The 23,151-nt window shown below is 50.0% G+C and overlaps 1 protein-coding gene across 1 annotated transcript; it reads left to right on the forward strand.

Moving 5' to 3' along the window:
* The first annotated feature begins 16,912 nt into the window (after window positions 1–16,912).
* Ccr8 (C-C motif chemokine receptor 8) lies at window positions 16,913–18,250 on the forward strand. The gene has a single exon (XM_055601802.1). It carries the CDS (start codon window positions 17,189–17,191, stop codon window positions 18,248–18,250), a length of 1,062 nt encoding a protein of 353 aa, XP_055457777.1. The 5' UTR covers window positions 16,913–17,188.
* Window positions 18,251–23,151: the final 4,901 nt, after the last annotated feature.

The following is a 23,151-nucleotide window of genomic DNA, read 5'->3' on the forward strand; positions in this document are numbered from 1 at the left end:
GACAGTCAAAACACACAGGGACAGGCAGACACAAATAAGAGTTAGCAAAGGCGTTAAGTTCTCAGCAGCAGACCCACGAAGACTTTAGATGCAGACATGTGAATAAAGAATATAAAATTATCTGGGCAGTGGTGGCGCAGGCCTGAGATCCCATCACTTGGAGGCAGAGCAGGCAGATCTGAGTTCCCGGCCAGCCTGGTCTACACAGTGAGGTCAGGACAGCCAGGGCTACACAGAGAAATCCTGTCCAGTCGTCCCCCCCCCAAATTCTAATATGCTCACAGAAACACAGGAAGATATTGAAAACAATCAAATAGATACACTAGAAATAAATCATACAGACTGACTGGAAATAGGAAATTCGGTAAGTGAGCTGAGTGGCAGGTTAAACACAGATGAAGTGAAGGGCTTTCAGAAGTTCTGGCGTTACCACACTATGCACAGAAAGGCATGAGGCTGGCAAGTACAAGAGAGCAGGAGACGAGATGTGGGATGAGGGCGTGGTTTGTGTCTGATCAGTCTCAGGAGACAACTGTTGGGAAGACGCAGGTAGCCCAACCATCTCACCTTCCTCAGTCCATGCCCTCTGTGATGTCTGACGCTGAATGTGGCCAGGCCCCATGTTTCTAACCAGCCGACCAGAGAAGAGGTAGGGGGACATGTCCTTCACAGCAGACTGTCACCCAGGTGGAGATGTCTTTTTTCTCGTGTAGCTCTGGCTGTCCTGGAACTTGATCTGTAGACTAGGCTGGCCCTGAACTCACAGAGATCCGCCTACCTCTGCCTCCCAAGTGCTGGGATGAAAGGGGTGCTCCACGGTGCTCGGCTGGCTGAGGCGTCTTTTGTGCTGGCAGGATCTCTTGTGGGTGCTTTCGCCACAGGATCTATTCTGGGCTGGGAGCGGGGCATTCTGGGAGCTCATGACATCATGTTCTGTGCTGAAGTGTTTAGGACAAGTGAAGACACAACTTGGCTTGCTCCTCATTTCAAAACGTCAGAAGGACCTGTGACCGGTGAGGAAGAGACACGGGTGAGAGGGGACGAGACAGTGTCAGCTCAAATGTGTCTAGCTCTGCTGCATGACCCGCTTAACCAGAGTCACTCATGTGGACATGGTGTAAAGCTACCCACAGGGGCCCCTGAAGACAGTGACTTCTGCTTGCTAAGGACCTTCCCCAGGTGGGGTGGGGATCCATGAGCCCTCCACCCATTTATGACTGAATGGGTTCAGCCTTGTGCCAACCACAGTGCCTACGGGCTCATGAGTTCAAGGGCTGTGCCAGGCCTTACCCCGAGACCTCACCACCCTTCTTCCAGCCATCTCCGATTCTTACATTCTTGTTTTGTTTTGTTGTTGTTGTCGTTGTTGTATTGAGACAGGGTTTCTTTGTGTAGCCATGAACCTAACTCTGTTGACCAGGCTGGCCTTGAACTCACAGCCATGAACCTGCCTCAGCCTTCCGAGTGCTGGGACTAAAGGTGTGCGATGGCACCACCCTGCGACTCTTACACTTTTTATGCCCTTCTTCCATGCTTCCTGAGGTGGGTGATATGAATGTCCTGTTTAAGGCTGAACACTTTCCAGTCTCTGGTTCCGAGCCCCTGCCTATCCATTAGTCTCTCCATTAGCTGCCCTTGGCTGCAAAGAAAAGTCTCTTTGCTGAAGGCTGAGAGCTGCACCAGTCTCTGGATGAGGCACACATACTAGAGAGGCAGTTTGGCAACCTGTTCATTTAGCAAAACAAAGGTTGTGTTTTGCTACGGTTCTTTCTTCTTGTGCTTTTGACTGACCCAGCACTAGTGGGCCTTTGGCCAGGCACATAGTACTGTTGTTTTTAACAAAATCTCAGTCATGCGATTTTACCAATAATGTCTCAGGAGCCCCATGCTGGAGTGAAAGCCTACTAGCTCAGAGAGGCAGAGAAGGCTCCCAGCTGACCTTCCTCTTCTTGTCTCAAAGACCCTGTGTCCCTCCCTTCTCCTTCTTGTGCATCTCCTATCCATCTTCCTGAGTTCCTCTTACTTTCCATGTTTTTTTTTTTTTTCCCCTCTATGTTCACTCCCTCCTGACTGGTTGCTTGCTCTGCCTCTTGACCCTCTGGTTGACTTTATTTAATCCTGTTTACAATGCTCAAGCAGAAAGCTCTTGGATTAAAGGTGTGTGCTAGGCAGAGCCACACCACAGCTAGAAACAGGTTTTTCCAGTAAACAGCACAATCTCGGGGTTCACAGTGTGATGAAATACCACACAGTACCAAGCGTGAGCTTCCTTCTGTGGAGCGGGCATTAGGCCCAAGTGTAAACTGCCGGGTCACACCTGTAAGGTAACTGCCACTGTTGTAGCACCTCTTGTCTGGCGAGTTGCTGTTGCGGCATGGAATGTCTGAAGCTGGGAAAGACTACTGCTGACCTTTCCCACCTGCCTGCAAAGCAGCTTCCATGAAGGCTACACAGGAGGGACGAGGCTTCCAGGGCACTTCCAGCTCCGCCTCTCTGTATTCTGCCATCAAGGTGTTTTGTCTTGAGTGACAGGGTCTCACACTCCTGTTTTTGAGGCTGGGTCTCACACTAACGTGTAGGCTGACCATCCAGCACAGTAGAGCAGCTCACCACAAACTGAAGCACTTGCTCTCTGGAAGGTTCTGCTACTTCTGTTAGCCAGAAAACCTCTTCCTCAGCGTTCCCCACATTTTTCTTACAGACGACATTTGTACTGTGTCTTACAGAGACTGAGTTTAGCTGGTGTGTCAAGTGACATTCACGTGTATTGCATGCAAACTGAGAATATAATATTGTGAGTTTTAAGGGATCTTCACATTATGTGTTAGTGGACTTACAGTGTCATACTTGATACTTATCAGGTAACCCTAAAATTAAAAATGGACAATTTAGGGCTGGGGAGATGGTTCAGTATTTAAGAGTGCTGGCTGCTCTTCCAGAGGACCTGGGTTTGGTTCCCAGCACCCACATGGCGGCTCACAAAAAGAGGCTTTCATCCAGCTACTGCCACTGCCCAGACTACAGGAGGAGTGGACAGCCACTGAGAGGGTCAGCAGCTGCTGACCCAGGCACTGTGGTGGAAGGGGCAGGGTAAACACAGCATTCTGAAGTTGGGGTGGTGCCTCCCGGCCGGGGGAGGGGCAGTGGAAAGTGGTCTTCAGGATTTTGGAGAGTGTAGAGCCAGTGTGGGGGTTGGGGGGACTGTATTTTGTTATAAGCCTTGAGAACTTTTTTAGCAACTTTTTAAAAAATTAAAATATATTGAAGTCTAGAAATCCTCTCTATACCACTTTTTCCTCTACCCAAAAAAAAAAGAGCCTGGTTTGACTTTTAGGTGGCTCTTGGTTCATGCACTTTTCTGTTTCTTCTCTGGTGTTCTGGAACTAAAACTTTCTTGGTGTTCTCACCCAGCCCCTTGAATCGTCCTGGAACACAGCAGCGTCTGAGCCCTGACTGCTGTGCAGGACTTGGGTGATCCGGCAGTTATCACCGGCTGGAGGAACCCCCCTTCAGCACAGATGGTGGGCTTACCGCTTCCTTAGAGACTGTTGGGGTGTGAGCTTGTTATAAAAGGCTGTTTAGGTTGACAGGCTGCCGAGGACATGGAGCACAGAATTCTTTCACTGGTGCTGGGCAAGAAGTCTTGAACATCAACGGATTTTGTCACTTGTCAGCTTCTTGACCTTGAATGTCAGGAGGAAAGGAGGGAGGGAGGGAGGAAGAAACACTTAGATCTGATAAAACACTTTTAGCAACATATCAGGTTCAAAATCAACACGCAAAACCCAGCAGCATCTCTATGCACAAGGGACAACCATGCTGAGAAGGAAACCAGGAAAACAGCTCACAGTAGCGTCAATGCAAGCAAAGAGAAAATAACCCGGGCTGAAATTTATTAAAATACAGCGTATATGTGGGCAAAATCATTTTTTAAAAAAAGTGAAAAAAGACTGTTGTAAGACTTAAAACTTTGAAACAACCGAATACTGGCTCCTTCCTGAGATTACAGCCCATGGGAGTCTCGGCTCGCTGCTAGTTGGCCACGGGGAGAGACCCTGTTTCAAAACACAAAACAAACAGAAACTAGAAGAAAACATGGATGACTAGGACCCCAGAACCTCGGATCCCAGTGTTGGGAACTGAGACGAGATTGCCTCAGCCCAAAAGCTTCTGGGTAGCAAAGGTGACCCTCGAGGAAGTCCTGACCGCAGCTGCAATCCGTCCTGACAGTGGCACACACTGGCTTCTCAGAGGCTCCCAAGCGTTGTGACCCTATCCCACGCCGGCCGGCGGGAACCACGCTTTCCTTCAAAGCCTGGACGCAGGGGCTGGAGAGCTGCTCAGCGGCACTTGCTGCTCTTCCAGAGGACCCGAGCGAGTTTCACACCTAGCACCGCATCAGAGGCTCACAACCACGTGTAACTCCAGCTCCAGGAGGTCTGGTGTCCTCTTCTGATCTCTTAGCACACCTACACACATGTGGCACCCAAACCCATACATAAAACAATTAATATATACATACATATATATAAGCCTGGGCACAGGCCTTCTGCATGGCTGTGGAAACAGCTCTGCCGCCAGCTTGTGCGGTCGTGGGGACCTCTGGACCACAGCTGCAGCAGCCACTAACTTCTAGAGGGCAGAGTCTGAGAAGATGTGTCCCCAGGCACTCTTCATCAAGCAGCATGGCCCTGCAGAAACCTTCTAAAATAAAAGTCTTCCAAATGCATGCGCGGTTTTGCACGCTGGAGCCAGCAATAGGTGATGGCAGACTCTGCCTTCAAGGCTCTCTTTCTACTGTCTGTTTGCTTGGCTTTTTTTTTCTTCAAGTTTTATTTTATTCATATAGGTGCTTTGTCTGCACGTACGCGTGTGCTGTGTGTGTGCCGTGCCCTGGAGCTGCAGGTGCCGACGGCCGTGAGCTATGTGGGTGCTGGGAACTGGCCCAGGCCCTCTGCAGCCAGTGTTCTTAACAGCTGAGCCATCTCTCCAGCCCGCTTGGCTGCTATTTAAATGGTGATAAGTTCTCTAACTCCTAGTTTTGTCCACCACTTAAAACACTTTTCCTTTCTGGCCAGATCAAACTGTTACCACGTTTTTCTGCGTCACTGTTTGCTGTCTAGCCTCTTACTAGTGGCTAAGAGAGTCTACCCAGAGCCTTGCCACAGCCTGACCACTATGCTGGCTCCAGGTTTCCTCAAGTCCTCCGCTGTTTTTGAGTTCACCTTAACTCAGGTTTTCAGGACACAGGCAAAACAGAGAATGTAACTTGGACTCAATAAAACAAAAACAAAACAAACAAGCGAATACACTAAACCCCCGAAGTAGAGCCCCCTTCCCGCTCTCTGCTTCCTGCTGTGGGCGCCCTGGGGTAAGCCGCTTTGTTCTCCTGCCCACACCTTCCTCATGTCTTACCAGCTGTTCCTGTCACTGTAATAATGCGTGTTAACAAAAGTGACTCGGAGGGGAGGGGGTTGACTGCGGCTCCTGGCTCCTGTGGGTGCACACGGGGAAGTCGGGGTGGCGGGAGCTCACGGCCCCTTGACCAGGATGGAAGGGTGCGCTGCTGCTCCGCCCACTTCTCCACTCCCGGATCCGAGCCAGGGACCAGCATTCCCCAGGGCGAGTCTGTCCTCCCATTCATCCTCCAGGACCTAGATCCTGTCCAGCTGACTATTCACACTGCGAGTCACACCCCGAGATGGATTGTGCCCTTAACTGGAAGCCCAACTAAGACCTTCCTTCCTTCCTTCCTTCCTTCCTTCCTTCCTTCCTTCCTTCCTTCCTTCCTTCCTTCCTTCCATTGCTTTGGTTGGTTTGGTTTTGTTTTGTAGACCAGGCTGATCTAGAACTCACGGAGATCCACCTGCCTCTGCTGGGATTAAAGGCGTGTGCCGCCACAGCCAGTCTGCTTTTCTCAGTGTTTTATCACCGTGACAAGAAAAGGAGACACAGTGACTGTAAGGTTAGGAGAGGAGGGAGAGTCTCTGTGGCTAGGATGTAATACAAGAGAGAATAAATTAATAAACGAGATTGCTATCTACGGCTCTATGGTTTCAGCTGGGAGCTGCTGCGTGGGTGCAGGCATGCAGCAGACGGAAGGTGGCTTTGTAAGTGTGGGGGGGCAGGAAGCGAGGGGCTTCCCTGCCCTCCCCACGCCTTTTCCGATGGCTGGCTCTCGGTGGAGCATGCCTTTCCCATTTCCTGGCTCTCTTCCATCCCTCTTCACCTTACCTGCCTTGTTCACCTCGCCTGCCTCAGCCTTCTCCTCTCTCCCCTCCGCTGCCTTCCCCACCTCAGCCTCCTCCTCTCTCCCCTCCGCCACCTCCAGGTTCTCATCTTGCCCAGGAGATGGTCCAGACAGACAAAGCTAGAACTGGAACTCCCAAAGGGGCCATCTTTCTGGGTTTCTCTGAAAGCAAGTCTGCCTGTGCAGTGAGGTTTGGGATGGCTTTCTTGAGATACAGGCTCCTTGAAGTCAATGGTCCATCAAGTCCAACATCAAGTCCATCCGTGAGCAAATGTGCTCCCAGGCTCACTGTGTGTCAGGGCTACTGTGAGGTTTGTGTGACCCCTGGGCCATTCCTCCCATTGCCTTCCAGGGGCGAGAGGTGGGCCCAGGCGTGAAAACAATAGTAGCCGTTGAGACACCCTATGCTGCCCTCAGGCTGGAGCGGAGATTCTCCCAGTGCTGCCGGTGGATGCTGAAGAAAGACACTCGTTAAAGGTCAAGCCCCCTCCTAAGCTTCCTGCGCCTGTGGACACCGGGCTGCCTCTTCCCAGGGTCCCCCTGCTCATCTCAGAGTCCAGCCCTCCCCGTGATGCAGCTGAGCTTTACAGAGGCAACGCCGCCGCCCGTCTTCTGCGTGCCCACAGCTCTCCATGCCCTGCTTGGTGCCAGGCGGAAGGATGCGCTCTCAGGCTCCGGTTGCTCTTACACCGTCCTGACAGTGAGCACCCCCTCGGGTGCTTCTTTCCTGGCCTGCTCTGAGAGACGGTAGCACTCTCTACACTCTCCTTCCTCGGAGGAAGAGGAGGCTGGAGATCAAGCCACAGACGCGGCCCCACCCACGCTGAGCAGAGCCCCTTGTTCGCTATTCTGGCTCCTCTAGAGAGAGAAGCTGTGAGCCCCACAGAAAGCGTCCGGGAGGCCAGAGGCCGAGGCAGGAGTATGGCCGGCTTCAGGTGCACCGGAAGTGTGGCATGAACACACGTATAGAAACTGCGTTGTCTGAGGGTTGTTATATTTTTTCCTCTCCAGCTCTTCCAGCTGCCGCCTAAGCTGGCTGTGCTAAGTCCTAGTGCAAGCCCAGCACAGGGGAGGCTGAGATGGTTGTGCTCTGCGGCTCACTGACCAGCTCTAGGTTCACTGAACTACTCTGGCTCAAAATATAAGGTAGAGTTTGAGGAAGAAACACAACATCAACCTCAGGCCTCAACACGCAAGCACACACACATGCACACACATGCAAACACACACAGGCACATGCACATACATAAGCATGCATGCATGTGCACACACATGCAAACACACACATGCACACACCTCTGTACTCGTTCATGCATACACACATGTGCATGCACACACATGCACACATACATTCACAGACACACACATACACATATGAGATTTCAGGAGCACTCAGAGATTGAGGCTCCATAGACCCTAAGCACCGACATTTCTAACATTCTCCATAACCCTGGAAATGGCTAAGACTGAGAAACCTCGAGAACGCGGATGAGCCGAAACCGCTGTTTATGTGTAGAACAAAAACGATGAGCAAAGCCAGCGAATCCTCTACACATGCAATGAAGAGACGCCAGAGCCTGGCTGCCACTCCCCACCTGCAGCCTGGCACCTCACACCCATGCACCAGATGCCTTTGGAAAAAAGCATCCTTCTGTAACCACCATCCAGCTGTGTGGGAGACCACTGAGCTCACAGAAAGCCAGGACAGGCCTCAGAGAGCGCCACTCGGCTGCTTTGAAGTGTGTGTGCAGAAGGGGGAGAGGCTGTGTGCGAGGCGCCTGCACAAGAAACATCTGTGCACTGTGAGGGGGGCCTGGGGGGGACACCACTGGGGAGACCTGCCACGGACCGGCCCAGTTGGGCTCCCATCGTCCAAGGGAGAACAAGGCTTTGGACAGGAAGACACGGTTTCGGTGAAGAATTGACAGACAGAGACACCTTGATGGTTTTGACTCTGCTGCAGTTTTACTGAAGTCAAGCTGGTATTTTTATAGTGATCTCACAAGGAAGCACCTTAAAATTGGCATGCTTTCCAGAACATTCAGACTTTTACCAAGGATACAAAGTTTATGTTTTAACATAGGGCAGTGCCCACAAGAAATCTTGACCTAGAAACTTTCTGATCAACGCAAACAAGAAACAAAAACCTCAAACTATGGTTTCATTATCACTGACTAGTGAAGAGGAAAGTCAGGAGCTGTAATAATCCTCTGAGCCAAGTCGAATACCTGCCAAAGTCTAAACACACCTTTGTCAACTATCCTCCCTTATGTCTTGCTAAAGATTTATGATCTTCCCTAGGAACAAGACGCTGAAGGGAGGGGTAAACTCATGCCAGCTGTACTTCTCATGTTATTATTTCTTAAGAGGGAGCCTATTATTATTTTCACTATTTTTAATGCTTATTAATACTAAATCTAATTTATTACTTTCCTTAAACTTATTATTTTTATTAAAGCCTTTAACGATCTATTAATAATAAATTTCTTTATAAAATTAGTTGTGCTGTTTCAGGAGTCACAGAGAAAGATCAAAGAATTCATTATTCCAGCCCCAGAGCCACAACTGAAGAAGCGTAGAAATCTCAGAACACATCTCTTTTCCAAGTGGGATGAGTTTGCCAGGGACCTTCCAGGGGGCTTATTTCCGGAGAAAGCGTATCCCCCGCCCTGTAGCTTATGCTACTATGGCGACACTGGCGTGGGTGTAGCAAGATCCTCACAGACGAGACCAGAATCCCTGAGGCCTCACCACTTCTCCTCTTTGGTGCAACCAGTAATGGTGAGGAGGGAGACCGGTCCCAGAAGGTCCCCGGTACAGTTATTACTGCAGATTAATTACACAAAATAACAGGCCCCCAAGACTCACTCCTCCCTGACAGTCACCGCCCTTCCTTTTCAGCTTTTTGTTGTTGTTTTTCGAGACTGGGTTTCTCTGTGGAGCCATGGCTGACCTCAAACTCACAGAGATCTGCCTGCCTCTGCCTTCCCAAATATGCCACCACACCTGGCTTCTTTTTTTGGCTCTTTAAATTTTATTTTACTTTATTTATTTGTTTGTTTGTCTGTTTGTTTTGAGATTAGGCCTCACTACACAGCCCTGGCTATCCTGGAACTCACTGTGTAGCTCCGCCTGCCTCTGCCCCCTGAGTGCTGGGATTAAAGATGTGTGCCACCATTTCAGGCCTTATTTAAGTGAAAGTTTCTATATATGACAGGATAGGGACATTACATGTAGTTCTGTGTGTGGCTTAATTTTTGGACTGTGATACCATCCCATTCCATTAATTTTCCTTCAAATGAGATAATTTCATTCTGTCTGGCTGCATAATATTCCCATTGTGACTTGGGCAATGCTTAGAGACAAAGAAAGGCAAAACCAAATAAAGGCACTTCATTATAAGCAGTTGGTGACCCCAAATTGAAAGCTAACTGAGAAAAAAATTACTGAAACAATTGATGAAATTAGAAAATGTGGGGGTTTTGGATGATATTGTTTATTGTGCTGGCATTAAGTTTAAAGATTATTTGTTTTCTTTCCTGTGTGTGGATGGATGTTTTGCCTGCATGTGTTCCCATGATGCCCGAGGAGGTCCGGAAGAGGGCAGAGTACCCCCAGGAGCTGGAGTTACAGATGGTCATGAGCCACCACCAGGGTGCTGGGAGTGGAACTCACATCCTTTAGAAAAGCAGCCCGTGCTCCTAGCCACTGGACCACCCCACCAGCTCCTGAGGGCACCACAATTTCAGAAAAGAAATGCCTGCCTATCTTTACAGTATTCATTCATTCACGGAAGAAGGAACATGGAGGGACCCATCGTTCTTCTCAAATGACACAGAAAAGTCTACATAGCACATACAGAAAACGATGAAGCAAGATCAGTCCAGAATACCACAGCTCTTTGTGTACCTTACAGTGTCTCTTTCATGTCATTCTGGGGGCACAGGGAAGGCTTCTGCCTATAGGACATGGGAGGGCATGTGGGTAAGAAACAGGGTCACCTCAGTGGCAGGATTTAGCGTGCAATTCTTAACAAACACTTGGTTCTAGGTCTCTTGAGGGGAGACAGCTCGTCTTCTTGGCAATCCCTTGATGTGGAGATAATCAGACCCCGATGACTTCTGTCCATGTCACCCTAGGAGGTGTCCCCAACACACCAGGCTTGGTAAAGACACAACCAGAGTACACAGGGCATCTTAACCTGGCTTTGTTTGTTTAGATAGAGCCTAGCTACACAGCCTAGGTGGAAATGTTCCATGTAGCCCAAGCTTCCTCTCCAAACTTGAAGCATTCGCCTCGGCTTCCCAAGTGCAGGCAGCATAGGTGTGTGTCACCACGCCTGGTTTTAATTAGATATATATTGTAAAAGTAACTTTCATTGCCTGTTTTAATTGTTGTCTTGGAGGCGATTGTTGTCTTCTGCTAACCTAGGCCTAGTCCTGGAAGCTTTGAGCCTCTGAGAAATCTAACCTAGGTCTAGAATGATTTTAGCCTCTGAGACTTACTGAGCTCTGGGCTGGCTGGTTCAACTCAGCTATTCTGGCTCAAACTCCTCTCCCAGCTGACTGATCCAATCTGGCTTTTCTCTTGGCACCCGAATTGCTCTGCTTGGCCTCAAACTAACTTCAGCAATCTGCTCTAATCTCCTGGCTCCTTCTCAGTCTCTGGCTCATTTGGTCTTCACCTGAATTCTCTCTCAGCAAGTTGTCTCTCTATTACTGTCCCAGTAAGAACTGCCTCCTCTTTCTCTCTCTGTCTCTATCTCTGTCTCTCTCTGTGTCTGTCTATCTGTCTCTCTGTCTTTCTCTCTCAGCATTGCCCCTTAAGTAGCTTCCCTTTCCTCTCTTTTCTTTTGAGACTTGGTCATATCCTACTCTGCCAACTCTTTCTCTGATTTGTCACCTTTTCTGCCACTCAATTAGACATCATTTTCAAACATGAGTGTTCCTAACCCTGAGGCTGAAAACATTCTAGGCCTAGGTTAGATTATATGGAGGCTGGAAGCTTCCAGGAATAGACCTAGGCTAGCAGAAGGAGGCAGTAAGCCTCCAAGACAACAACTAAAACAGGTGAAGAAAAGTTATTTTTAATATATATAGATATTAAGATATCTATATATATTATTCACACACACATATATTTGTTTTTTCGAGACAGGGTTTCTCTGTGTAGCCCTGGCTGTCCTGGAACTCACTCTGTAGAGCAGGCTGGCCTTGAACTCAGAGATTCACGTTCCTCTGCCTCCCAAGTGCTGGGATTAAAGGTGTGTGCCGCCACCACCTGGCATAATCATAACTAGTGTGTGTGTGTGTGTGTGTGTGTGTGTGATGTAAACAACAGAGAGGCATACTCGAAAGAAAAGGAGTGCCGACTTGAGGAGAGTAGGGTGTGCATACAGTCTGCCGCCCGACCTACACACAGCACCAGTTTATACACTGAGGCTGAAGCAAGGAAAAGTCTGAAGCACAAAAACGAGCGTCAAATAAGACACTTTGAAACAGCAATCCCTGGCCCCGGGGATTAACACCAATGGTGGTGCTGGTCAGAGGCTGAACCCACAGCAGAGGTCCTGGTGGGTGTTTCCTGTGTCAGGCCGTAGGGGTCTAATGTGGGACCTGGCTTAGGCAAGGGCTTGTTGTTAGGGTTTACTTTGTTTAAGGCTACAGAGACGAGTCAGAGATTACGTAGGCTGGCTGCTCTTGCAGAGGCCCCGAGTTCAGTCCCCAGCAATCACATGGTGGCTCACAACATCTGTAACTCCAGCTCCAGGGGACCCTATGTCCCATTCTGCCTTGTGTGGACACGCACATATGTGACATTCACTCACACACACAAATGTATAGATACTAATAAAAATAAACCTCCCTTTAAAAGACTGTGTGTGCACATCCGTGTGTTTGCTCATTTGAGCGATGGTGTAGAGGTCAGCAGAGCGTGTCGGGTGTCTTCTATCACTCTCCACCTTTTCCTCTGAGGCAGGGTCTCTCCCAGAACCTGGGACTTGTGCTTTCTGTGGTGGGCTGCACACCAGCAAGCCCAGAACTCCTCTCCCCTTTGCTCCCCTTAGAGTTGGGGTACAAACTTTTGCAGGAACCTCACCTTGTTATGCAGCTGACAGGAGCCAAACCCTGGTGCTCTCGATTTCAGAAGGGGCATTCTTGACTGCTGAGCCATTCCTCCAAGCTGGGGCAGAAGTTTGTGGCAGTGGCTTCAGTGAACCTTTCCTCCACGTGGTTCATTCATTCATTCTTTCTTTTCCTGCTCATCCTTCTTCCCCAGATAGTCTCAATGTATTTTGTTTTTAAAGATTTATTTATTTGTGAACACGTTTTGCCTGTGTGTTTGTCTGTGCACTACACTCCTGCCTGGTGCTGGAGAAGGCCAGAAGAGGGCGTCACATCTCCTGGACTGGAATTTAAGACAGTTGTGCACTGCCACGTGGGTGCTGGGAATTAAACCTAGGTCCTTTGAGAGAGCAGCCAGTGCTCTTAACTGTTGAGCCGTCTCTCCAGCTCCTCTCTGTATTTTTCATTAAGGTTGGCATAAGCGACTCCATTCCGACTCCGAGGACTTTCATAACATAATCCTAAAGGATTTTTCCTAGTGTCATCTGTCTTTCGGTGCCATTTGTCATGACAAGTGTTAGTGCAGGTTAACGGGGGGGCTGTGCCTCAGGAAGCCTCAGGGCTGGCTCTGGGCCTGCTAGCAAATAGCTGTGGGACTGTGTGCACCCTCGAGTGTGTACACACATTCGTGTGTATCCTTGAATCTGTGTGTGTGCATGGGTGTGCACACGTGAGCACACGCATGTGAAGGCCAGTTCCCCTCCACCCTTTGAGAAAGAGGCTTTCACGGAACCGGGGCTTGTTGGTTCTGCCAGAATGCCCGGCTGCAGAAGTCCCGGATCCTTCCCTCCGTCTCCTCCACAGGCTGGGCGGGCTCTCAGGCGACGCTGTGTGCTCAGCCTTTTACGTGGATTATGAAAATCCAAACTGGGGTCCTCACCCTTGCTCAGTGTGTGATGGCCTACTCAGCCCTCTTCCCGACATGCTGTGTTAGCGGGAGTGAATCATTCTATTTCTGTGGAATTAAACACTCAGAATGAGAGAGTTTGTGTGTGGGGAGAAAGACACAGTGGAGGGCTGAGGTCACTTCCTCGCCTGTACTGTGTGAGCAGGGTCTGAGATGGCCATCCTTCTGTACACACTTAGGGTTAATCCTTCTGTGTACACATGGGGTTAGCACAATCTTTTGAGTCTCATCATTTGGAGAGATGAGGGACAGTGTTCTCTCTTGCATCTGCTTCATTCTAAAGTGAAAGGCAGGGACCCTGGGAAGCTTCTGGGCCACCCGCTGGCAGAGCCTGTCCAGCCTGTAGGTCACCCGAGTTTCTGGGTGACAGAGTGTGTTTTGGGGAGGCCTTTCATGTTGGGAGCTCTCCATGAAGTCACCTTTCTGATCAATTCCTTAAAAATAGAAATCACTTTTTAAAATGAGAGATGGCTCAGTAGTTAAGAGTGTGCAGGGCTCTTGCAGAGGAGCAAGTTTGGAGGCTCAGAATTGCCTGTAGCACCCACTCCAAGGGAGTCCTTTCTGTTCCAAGGGCACTTAGACATATGTGTGCATATACACAGACACATGTAAGCAAAGGAAAACAAATACAGTGTGGTCATTCTAATCCCTCTATTCTGGGGGCAGAGCCAGGCAGATCTCTGTGAGTTCCAGGCCAGCCCAGTCTACATAGGGAGCTCCAGGCCAGCCAGAGCCATGTAGTAAGACCATCTCTCAAATAAATCTTTAGTATCAGTTTCTGATGTTTTCAACAGATGCTCAAGGACCCTCCTCCCTCTTTCTCTCTCCTCTCTTTCTGTGTCTTTTTCTTTCCTTTCTGTTTTTGTGAGACATGGTTTTATATAGCTCAGGCCGGCCTTTATCTTACTGTGTATCTGAGGATAGCTTCAAACTCCTAATCTCCCTGCTTCCACTCCCCAAGTTCCGGGAACGTAAGTGTGTACCCCCGCACCCAGAAAGGCCTCTCTTTTAAGCTGCCACCTGCATGTCTGCAAACCAGAATGTCACAGACTGAATAATCCCCCATGCTAGACTCCCAGCCTCTGGAATACTTGTTACATTACTGGGAAAAAGTTCACAGGCATGATTCAGGCCATGGCCTTGACATGAGGTGGGGTTTATTTGGGATTATCTGGGTGGTCTCCAAATGCAGTCACAGTGTTTACAGATGGGAAGCTGAGAGACTGGCCACAGACACATTGAGAAGGAGCTATAAAGATGGAGACCAAGATGCGGGATGTAGCCAAAAGCCCAGGGTCGCTGGGTAGCACCTGGAAGCCCCAAGGAAGGCTTGTCCTTTGAGCTTCCTGGGGAAGGACATGCTGGTAGATGGTAGCCATCTTATCCCCAGGGCTGTAGGAGAACAAATACTGTTTTAAGCCACTGTTGCTGTGTCACAGCCTCTGGAGGAGACGGACACACAGGACGAGGGCAGATATATAAGTGGTCCTATGGGGCTAGGGAGGGGAGCCGGCCTGGCACATCACTGATGAGTCTGAACTCTGGTTCCACCATCATGACAAACATCGACAGCACCTGAGCATCCAGAGTTCACAGCTCGACACTGACATTTTCTTATCGCATGCTGTACTGTCCTAAGGGCTGGGTTTTTCCCCACCCCTGATAAGGGGAATTACACGGTATGAACTGAGGTGCTGGAAAATGCTTCTAAATGATAAGCTCACTAGTCAGAAGGGAATTAGATTCACATCCAAGTGCTGAGGCCACAGAGAGACAGACAGACAGACATGATAGAATGCTCGCCTTGTAAGTTCAAGGGACTGCATTTGGTCCCCAGAACCCATGCTCAGAAACAAAACCCAGACACAGTGGCACACATCTGCAGTCCTAGTTCTCAGGGAGGCAAGTTAAGTGGGTCCCTGGGACTCATTGGTCAGCCAGCCTAGCCAAGTTCGGGAGTTTGAGGGGCCAGTGAGAGACCACCTCCAAACAACAGAAACAACGGTAAAAGACACATTATGAATCAAAGTTGTGCCGGGCAGGGGTGGCACACGCTTTTAACCCCAGCACTCGGAAGGCAGAGGCAGGCGGAGCTCTGAGTACAAGGCCAGCTTGGTGTACAGAGTGAGTTCTAAGACGGCCAAGGTTGCACGGAGAAACCCTAGCTTAAAAACCAACCAAACCAAAAAGGAATCAGGAGTAGAGGGACAGACTCCCTCTCACACCGTCATCCTGAGGAGTGGTGATGAGGTCTGAGGTGAAAAGGCAGGCAGCACCTACTGACAGTCAGCAGTAAAGAGCCTTGTGCGCAGCAAGCTGAGCCTGCAATGCCAGCGCCCAGGAGGCAGGGCGGGACTGTCTCAGAAACCACAGGGGTTGGGGCTTAAGTCAGAGGTAGATCTGACTGTCCCGGTTCCATCCTTCGGATTGGCTGAAGCAAGACATATAGGTGAAGCCCTGAGAAAGAAGAGTGAGCACAGCAGCAGGCATGAGGAGGAGCAGGAGGATCGGGCAGCTCTGAAACCTCAGAAGAAAGGCTTTCAGGTACCTGCTGAGAAGCATCCTGGGGCTGGGGCTCAGAGGCAGGGGGCGCTTTCACTCCTTACAGAGAGGCCAAGAGAAGGCTGATACTTTCAAGATTATTATTATTTTTTTTTAAACCTGAATGTCTCCAAAGTCTGAGCCCACACTCATTTGTGTCTCTTGGTGGCTGTCAGGAGCAGGTCCCCTGCTCTCTGGGACTCGGGAGAGAGTGAGAGCTCCCACAAGAGTGGAAAATGAGGGGAGGCAAGGTCTCCTGGGGTTGATCCTTCTACACAGACACCTTCTCCGTCACACCTTGTGTGTCCTGAAGCAAAGCTTTAGAATTTGTGCGTGTGGGTGTTGGGAGTGGAACCGTGCGCCCTGTGCAGGGTAGCCATGTGTTCTGCAGAGCTGTGTCCCCAGGCCCTCCAGGGTTTGGTTTTATATTATTTTTCTATTTGTGTCTGAATATGTGCATATACACACGTGTGTCGGAGGTCAGCCCTGGGCCTGGCCTGCAGGGGCTCTCTCCTTGGCTTTGCTCTGCTCAGCATGCGGGCCAGGCTGGCCAGATGTGGAGACGTGCCTGCTTCTGCTCCCCAGCATGGATGCATGAACTAAACCATGACTATCATAGGATACATCTAAAGCAAAACATAACATTTATGCAACTTAGGAATGAATATACAAATATCGCATAGTCTATATACATATACATTTTGGGTTTTTTTTTTTTTTTTTGCAACAGGGTTTCTTTGCATAACCCTGGCTGTCCTGGAAATCACTCTGTAGACCAAGCTGGCCTCAAACTTGTAGATCCACTCTCCTCTGCCTTTCCAAGTGCCGAGATTAAAGACGTGCACCACTACATCTAGCCTGCATGTTTTTCATGGATACATAAGATGAAAGAGCAACCAGGCACAGTGGCACACGCCTTTAATCGCAGCACTTGGGAGGCAGAGGCAGGTGGATCTCTGTGAGTTCGAGGCCAACCTGGTCTACATAGTAAGTTCCAGGACAGCCAGGGCTACATACTGAAACCTATCTCAAAAAATTAATTAACTAGTTAATTAAAAAGAGAGAGAGATTAGCAAGATGGTACAGATCTGTAATACCTGCACTGGGAGGCTGAAGTCAAGGAGGATCATGAGTTCAAGGCCAGCCTGGGCTATGTAGCAAGTCCCAGAACAGCCCAGACCACCTAGTGAGACCCTGTATGAAGGCAGCAAGGTCCAGGGAGAAAAGCTCGGTGATAAAGCTGCCTCACAGCAGCAGCACCCTGGTGTTGGCTCCGGGCGCGGCAGGCATGTTTCAGGGCGTCAGTATGTGAATGCATTCCTCAGCGTCTCCCCTGTGCCTCTCTGACCAGGTCCTCCCGCCTAGATGGATTACACCCTGGAGCCCAACGTCACAATAACCGACTACTACCCCGACCTCTTCACCACCCCCTGCGACCCAGAGCTCATTCTGGGACGCGGCACGCTGACCCTGGCCGTCCTGTACTGCGTCCTGTTCGTGCTGGGCCTCCTGGGAAACAGCCTGGTCGTGCTGGTCCTGGTGGCCTGCAAGAAACTGCGGAGCATCACAGACGTCTACCTCCTGAACCTGGCCGTCTCCGACCTGCTCTTCGTGTTCTCCTTCCCGTTCCAGACCCACCACCTGCTGGACCAGTGGGTGTTCGGGACCGCGGCGTGCAAGGTGGTGTCCGGCTTGTACTACGTGGGCTTTTTCAGCAGCATGTTCTTCGTCACCCTCATGAGCGTGGACAGGTACCTGGCCATCGTGCACGCGGTCCATGCCATGAGGGTGAGGACGGCCAGGGTGGGCGCGGCCCTGAGCCTGGCGGCGTGGCTGGTCGCCGTGGCGGCCGCCGCCCCGCTGCTGGTGTTCTACCGAGTGTCCCCCGAGGACGGCCTCCTGCAGTGCTTCCTGTTCTTCAGGGAGGAGTCCCTGCGCTGGAAGCTCTTCGCCCACTTGGAGGTGAACGTGCTGGGCCTCCTGCTGCCCTTCGCCGTCCTTCTGTTCTGCTACGCCAGGATCCTGCGCCAGCTGCGGGGCTGCGTGACGCGCAACCGGACCAGGGCCATCAAGCTGGTGCTGGCCGTGGTGGCCGCGGCCCTGCTCTTCTGGGTCCCCTTCAACGTGGCGCTCTTCCTCCAGTCCCTGCACGACATGCGCGTCCTGGGAGGCTGCGCCGTGAGGCAGAGGCTGGCCCTGGCCACCCACGTCACGGAAGTCATCTCTCTCGCACACTGCTGCGTGAACCCTGTCATCTACGCGTTCGTAGGGGAGAGGTTCAAGAAGCACCTCGCGGACGTGTTTCAGAAGAGCTGCAGCCACGCCCTCCTCCAGCTGGGGCTGCGGGTGCCCGCGGGGCCGTGGGAGGGGCCCCCGTCCTCGCAGCAGCGCTCTTCCCCCTCCTCCACCCAGAACTGCATCTTGTAGGGAGGGTGTGCGGCGGGCAGCCTCCTCCTCCGCCTTCCTCCCCGCCACGCACTTCTCCCGGTTTTCCAAGGCGGAGTCTCGCTGTGTAGCCCAGCCTGGATTTGCACCCTCAGTCCTCTGCCTCAGCCCCCTGAATGCTGGGCCAGCACCACTCCTCTTCTTTGTTTGGTTTTGTTTTTTTGTTTTTTCAGGGCTTCTCTGTGTAGCCTTGGCTGTCCTGTTACTTTGTAAACCAGGCTGGCCTCGAACTCACAGAGATCTGCCTGCGTCTGCCTCCCTGAGCTCTGGGATCACAGGTGTATTTTACAAGAGATAAAATACTTTTTTTTTCTTCCTTAAAAAATAGTGACCTAAGAGGGATTTTTGTGCCTGTGTTCATAAGAGATAATGTCTTATAGTTTTTCTTACTTATAGTGGTCTGGCCAGGTTTGGTTTCCTAAAACTCACTGAAAAGTATTCCCTTTAAAATCTATTCTCAGGAGCCAGTGAGCCGGCACTGCTTAGAGAATGCCTTCTTAGAGAGGACCTGAGTTCGGTTCTCAGCAGCCTCATGGTGGTTCAGACCATCTGTTAACCCAGTTTCAGAGGACCTGGTGCCTCTTCTGATCTCTCAGGGCCCAGGCACACAGGCAGTGAGCCAACATAACTGCAGGCAAAACACATACAATAAAATCGATTTTCTGAAGTGGTTTGTGTAAAACCAATGGCATTACTTTTTCTTTGGAGGTTTTGATGTAACTTATTAATAAAACCAACGAGGGTACTTCTTTATGAAGATTTGCATTAATTTAGCACACAGATGTTCAGTTTTTTTTTTTATCTGCTTGTGATTTGTAAGGAATTTTGCTGTTCTCTTTAAGTTTACAAATACATGAGCATGAAATCTTCATAATTAACTTGGTTGAGCAATCTTTTTTTAGTGTGAGGATTTCCCTTTCCGGTCCTGATCATTTGTGGGTTTCTGTCTCCTTTTCTCTCCTAGGTCAGTTTTATGGGACTTATCTGTGGCTTAATCTCTGCAGGCAGACAGCCTTTGGCCGCACTGACTTCCTGCCTTCTCTGCTCATTGATTCCTGTTTTTTTATTTTCTTTGGGCTTCATTTTCTATGGGCTCTCTGGAGCTTAAATATCACTTAATGCTACAAAATTCTTTCTGAGCACTTTGCTTTTGGGTGCACTTTACACACTTCAAGTCTGATCTGAGCCAGAAGCCCGAGAAGCTGTCTTCTATCCATCTTGGCCACTGTCCTATTGCTGTGAAGAGACACCATGGCCAAAGCAACTTATAAAACAAGGCATTTAATTGGGGGCTTGCTTAAAGTTTCAGAGGATGAGTCCACGACCATCACGGTGGCAGGCAGGGAGGCATGGTGCTGGAGAAGTAGCTGGAGAGTTTGCATTGAGCCACAGGCAGCAGGCAGGGCGGGGGTGGGGTGGGCGTTGAATCCCCAGGGTCCACCTGCACTGACATGCCTTCACCAGCCGGGACCGAGCATGTGAATGCTGAGCCTGTGGGGCCATGCTCGTTAAACCACCACAGCACGGATCCGCCTGCAGCCTCGGAGGACATGCACGAGGGCTTCCTTTCTTTGAAGTTCACCGAGAATTATTTTACGATGCAAGAAGTGGCTTCCACCTCTCTGCAAAGGCGGCAGCAGGCTTCTGCAGGCGCTCGCCATGCACCCAAGGCTTCTGCATTCTCGCTCTTTCGCCACTTATTTTTCCCTCTTCCTTCCTTCGTGTTGCCTTTGTGAATCAGGGAGTTTAACAAGGGCTGCTTACAGCCGTGTACGGGTGAGGCAATGGCCACTGGCTGTCAGTGAAGAAAATTTCCCTCCACCAAGACTTCTGTATTCTTTACTTTGAAAACAATTATTACTTTTAAAAATTATTTGTTATGAGTATGGAGGTCAAGTGGAAGACAACTGGCAGGAGCTGGCAGTTTCCTTCTACCACGAGGGTCTCGGATGAATTCAGGCACCTTCACCTTTGAGCTCCCAGACAGGCTGAATCCTCGATTTTTCTGGTTGTTTATTCTGTGAGTCACTAGGAGAGGTACAGGAAAATACCCAACTTTGATTATAGCTTATTTATTTTCCATTTTATTTCTGTTCACTTTTTCTGCATATTTTGAAAGGATTGTTCTGCATGTTTGTTTGTTTATATAAATTAAGCAGCTTCTTTTGTTGCTATAAACCACCCCTCATGCCCAATAATTCTTCTTCTTTTGGGGGTGTGGGTGGGCGGGCTTGAATAGGATCTCTCTACATAGCCCTGGCTGTCCTGGAACTCACTGTTTATCCCAGGCTAGCCTTAAACTCACAGATATCTATGTACCTCTGCCTCCGGAGTGCTGGGATTAAAGGCGAGAATCATCCTATCTGGCCCAATACAATCCAAGTTTAAGGACAACCTGGGATACAAAAGACCCTGTCTCAAAGGTTAAAAAAAAAAAGTTTAAGGAAAAATAAAAATAATCATGGTTATGGCAAGAGGATGCGAAGCTGGAATGTCGAGGAGGATGTGAGCAAAGCCACAGGCTTGACCTCTTTGCCTGTACTGGCCAGCAAGACCCCCATCCTCTCCATAGTCTCCGCACCCCCACAGCCCAGTGGGGTGGTGACATGCTGTATGAGGCAGGGCAGGCGAGCGTGCAGTGTGTGAGAGTTGGGGAGCAGAGCAGGGGTCCCCTGGACATCCTGCCAGACTGTAAGCTTCCAGGATCCCCCTCTTTGTCCCCTGCTCAGGTGCTTTTGAGTCGCTATGGCATCTTGACTCACACCAAGCTTTTCCGATGGGACATAGCCCCTTGGTGTGGCCCTGCTGTGTCACTTACAGCCTGAGCTGAGCTCCCTGAACCTCAAGAGGCTGTGGGCAAGATGGGGATGGGGTGAAAGGTGAGGAAGGGGCCATCTGTCCTGCCTGCCTGCCTGTTTGCCCACGCCTGATATCCTTATGTAACCTGTCACTCCTTTTGCATACCTAAAAGATAATTCTTACTAATGTAACCAAATAAACAGCAGATAGCTTTTTAGTTTTCCAACTTGGAGTAACTGATTTAACCATTTGCTGCTTCTGATTCTTCACGTTAAATGGAGCTGGGAACGAATCTAGAGCAGGGTGAGGAATTGGTTAGAACAAGGAGGCTGCACTCTATCGCCACCTGCTGCTTGCTGACTGCTGCCTACAGTTGCAGGGGACTGGAGTTCCCTTCCTGTGTATCCATGGCCCAGGTGCCTTGTTGCTCCTGGAGGGCCAGAAAGCTATGCTCAGCCACCCCTCCCAAACACGCCAAGTAAACAAGGCAAGCATGGAGCTGGAGAGATGGGTTAGTGCTGAGAGGCCTAGAGTTTGGTTCCCAGTACCCACGTCTGACGGGCTGGTCTGGCAGCTCGGAGCTGCCTGTAAGTCCAGCTCTGGAGGACCCAGCGCCTGAGCACATACACCATGCCCGTTCCCCCTTAGCTTCTTTAGCAAAGAAAAGTCGTAGTGAGATGCAGAGGTTTATTCAATGTGGCATTGTCGGGGAGGGGAACAAATAAAAGGGTCTAGAGACTCCCACGACCATCCTCAGGGTCCTGACAGAGACCTGGTCTAAACAGATGGCAAGCGGTGTGCACAGCTAAGAGTCCTGGTCAGGGTGTGGTCACGCTCGCCATCACTGTCTGGGCTCCGTCTCTCCTGCAAGGTGGTCCAGCCAGCGGTGGAGCTGTGAGCAACGTCCTGCTGGAGGCAAGTTCAAGTCCATCCTCTGGCTGGTGTCAGGGCTCAGCCTTCTCCTTCCCCAGCGCTTGATCCTTGTGGAAGCTTTAATTCTTTAGGGTTCATTGTCTTCACAGGCTCATAGTCAATGGGAAGGGCCTGAGTTCTCTCAGGCTAGAATGGCTCCAATGAAGAACCTGTTTGTCATGGAAGGCTGAAGAGCTGCTCTGGTCTCAAGGATAGCTCATCGGAACACGTGACCTAAGAAATGAACACAAGATGCTTTGGGGACATGTGGCAAATTTGCATTTGGACTATGCGATTGCACACATATTAACAGGCAAAGCAGGGTGAACACTTCAACAGCGCCTGGGATACAGCTAGTATCTGCTGAATGTTAAAGTATCTTTTATTCGCCTGATGTAATGTCTCTCCGAGGCTTACTGAGCCATCTGCTAACCTAGGCCTGGGCCTGGAAGCTTCTAGCCTCCGGGCAATCTAACCTAGGCCTACCATGTTTTCAGCTCTGAGACTTACTGCTGAATAATCTCACCCTTTTCTCACTCTTTCTGATCTCTTGCTGGCTGGTTCAACTCAGCCGTTCTGGCTCAAACTTCTCTCCCAGCTGACTTGATTCAAACTGGCTTCTCTATGCTTCTTACTGAATTGCTCTGCGTGGCCTCAAATTAACTCTACCAATCAGTTCTGATATTCTGGCTCCTTCTCAATGTCTGGCTCATTCTGTCTTCACCTTCTATCTGTAAAAATCACCTGGTAAAACTGCCTCTGGCTTCCAAGAACTGAACTGCCATGAACTCAGCTCCACGGCACTGCCCCTCAACTCCCTGACTCAACCGAACTGACTGAACAGAACTCAGAGATCTGCAAGCATCTGTTCTCCTGAGTGCTGGATTAAAGGAGTGTGCCACCAAGCTCATCATCTTCTTCCAAATCGAGAGGGGTGTTGTCAGGAGCTGACATGCTTCAAGTCAAAGGGCCTTAAATTAATAAAATACCTTTAAATGCCATATTCCGTAGGTCTCTGAGGTTTTGAAGACCTCTCTGTCTGTCTGTTTATAGTAAATCTGAGCAGGCAAATGTTGCTTGTTTCTAGCTGTTTGCTATCTGTTTAACCTGGAAGCATATTTTTGTGACAAAGTAGACTAGGATCTGACATGACCATGAATCTGACTGACTAA

This window comes from Psammomys obesus, unplaced genomic scaffold (assembly GCF_907164565.1).
Source record: "Psammomys obesus unplaced genomic scaffold, mPsaObe1.curated_primary_1811, whole genome shotgun sequence".
NCBI lineage: Eukaryota > Metazoa > Chordata > Mammalia > Rodentia > Muridae > Psammomys > Psammomys obesus.

Excerpts from the sequence above, each read along its gene's own strand:
- Ccr8 (XM_055601802.1), top strand. The coding sequence starts at position 17,189 with ATGGATTACACCCTGGAGCCCAACGTCACAATAACCGACTACTACCCC.